Source organism: Apteryx rowi, unplaced genomic scaffold (genome assembly GCF_003343035.1).
Source record: "Apteryx rowi isolate R43461 unplaced genomic scaffold, aptRow1 scaffold_259, whole genome shotgun sequence".
NCBI classification, from domain to species: domain Eukaryota; kingdom Metazoa; phylum Chordata; class Aves; order Apterygiformes; family Apterygidae; genus Apteryx; species Apteryx rowi.
Genome location: NW_020448963.1, coordinates 271525 through 273496, shown reverse-complemented (window position 1 = coordinate 273496; position 1972 = coordinate 271525). Strand labels below are relative to the sequence as shown.

Here is a 1972-nt window from a genome sequence, read left to right as displayed (position 1 = left end):
CGCTCCGGTGCCCCCCCCGGAGCTCCCCCGCCCCCGCCGGAGCGCGGAGCCACGGCGGCGCCCCGCACCTGCCCGCCGATGGAGACGTCGAAGAAGACCACGGGGTTGTTGGGGTTGGAAGCCAGCACCGCCATGGCGCCCGGCCCCGGAAGCGGAAACGGCAGCGGAAGCGGAAGCTGCCGCAGCAGCGGAAGCGGAAGTTGTCGCCAGGCCCGGCGGAGGGGCGCCCGGGCGGAAGGCGAAGGCGGCGGCAGCTCGGAGAAACCCCTCGCCCAAAGCCCCTCTCGCGCCTCCGTTGCCCGTGTTTCGCCCGAACCAGCCGCTCGTGGTGGAGAATGATCTCAGCCGCGGTGACGGACCGTGGCCTGGTAAGAGGAGCGATTCGAGCCTGGGCTCTCTGGTGCGTCGCGCGTGGCGGGGGGTCTCTGCCGGCGGCTCTGCAGACCTTCCGGGGGGGGGGCGGTGGCCGTTGGGGTGGCCGCTGCCCACGCGCGCTTTCTTGGAGGTGTTTCTCCAGCTCGCGGTGGGGTGAGATGGATGGTCTTTGGCTCTCCCAGGTCTCCACGGCTGGGCGGAGGAGGAAGGAGGGCTCTGCCCCTCTCTTCCTGCGGCTGCATCTGCAGCCGCAGGAGTCTCGGGAGAGATTTGGGGGTTGGGGCTCGTTTCCTAGGGGTGACCTCGTGGGTCTCTGTTGCAGAAGCCAAAGCTGAGGCCTTTGATCATCGCCCGCACAGACACGGCTGCTTTTCGGATGCCTCCTGGGGGTGTCTCCATGTTCCCGCAGTGAGTAGCTTTCCTTCTGCAGCCCTTGACCCAGCAAGCAGCTTCGCATCTCCCGCTCCGTAGGGCCACCTGGAGCTGCTGAGGGCCTCATTGCCAGGGCTTGTCTCCTCCTGAAGCTAGTGGGGAAGAGCTCTGGCAGATGAGGGCTTCTCGGGGAAGTGCCTGGTCACCCGTTCCTTGGGAATCCGTGTGCGTGGAGGTGGAGTCGCCTGGAGGAAGGTCTGCTTTCCGTTAGGAAAGTTAAGAATTAGCCCCRCTTGGCACAGACCTTCATCTGCTCCTGCCCTTCCTTTTGGCTGAGACTGAAAAACACCACCCCAGTGCCCAAGACTTTGCTCCTTTTTGTTTTTCCCCGGAAAAACATCTCTGTAAAGGTACTTCACAAGCAGATGTAGACAAGAGCTATGGTTGGAGCCTCTTGTGCCCATCCTAGCACTGGGGTTGGGTGCACTCGGCTCCCTGAGACATATCACCATCACGTGCTATCGTCCGCTTTGGAAAAGCGGAGGCTTGAGAGCGGCTCTCTGCCCCCTCCGTGCCCAGCTGCTTAGCGGAGGCTGCGAGGGACTGCGTTGCCCCTTCTCGAAGCCGGTGTCTCCTTCTTGTTTGCAGGTTGGTGCGTACGGATGCTGCTTCCGAGAAAGAACCGGCTGCGAAGGCCGACAGAAAAGGTACCGTAACGCTGCACAGAGCGACGGAGGGAGGCGAGGCCTCTCCGTGCGTCGCCCTCGGAGTGATTCATGGCTCCCTGCCAAAGAGCCTCTCTCCAGTGAGGAAGCTGTGCCAGCCGGCCCCCTTTTCGGAAGGTGGCCCTGAGAAAGGGGTGACACACGAAGCCCCCCAGGGAGCCCTGTGTCCCTCTGGAAAGGGAGGGTTGGACAAGACCGTGTCCTTCCTCTGGGACCTGTCGCAGCGATGCAGGTGTGAAGAGCTTCCTCCTTTTGTGCTTCCAGGGTGTCTTGCTGGCAGGCATCTCCTTTCCTGCGGGAGTCCTCCAAAGCCGAGCCGGGATGTGGAGGTGACGGGAGAGGGGAGCGCAAAGGCCGAGGTTGGAGCACGTGGAGCGAGGTGAGACTCTTGGGGAAGTGTCTTTGGGTGACGCTGTGCTCTTGGAGGGGTGCGAGGGAGCAGCGTGGCGCCCTGGAAAGGGAGGTTTGGACGAGGTGGGGAGTCGGAAGGGGCCTGGGAC

At 63.7% G+C, this 1972-nt stretch overlaps 1 protein-coding gene across 2 annotated transcripts in view; it reads right to left on the bottom strand.

Moving 5' to 3' along the window:
- PPIH (peptidylprolyl isomerase H) overlaps window positions 1-171 on the bottom strand; it is an 8777-nt gene extending 8606 nt beyond the window's left edge. For both annotated transcript variants that reach the window (XM_026067393.1, XM_026067394.1), the window contains exon 1: window positions 69-171. In XM_026067393.1, coding sequence (XP_025923178.1) covers window positions 69-134 — 66 coding nt within the window. In that variant the 5' untranslated portion in view covers window positions 135-171. The remainder of the gene's footprint in view (window positions 1-68) is intronic.
- Window positions 172-1972: the final 1801 nt, after the last annotated feature.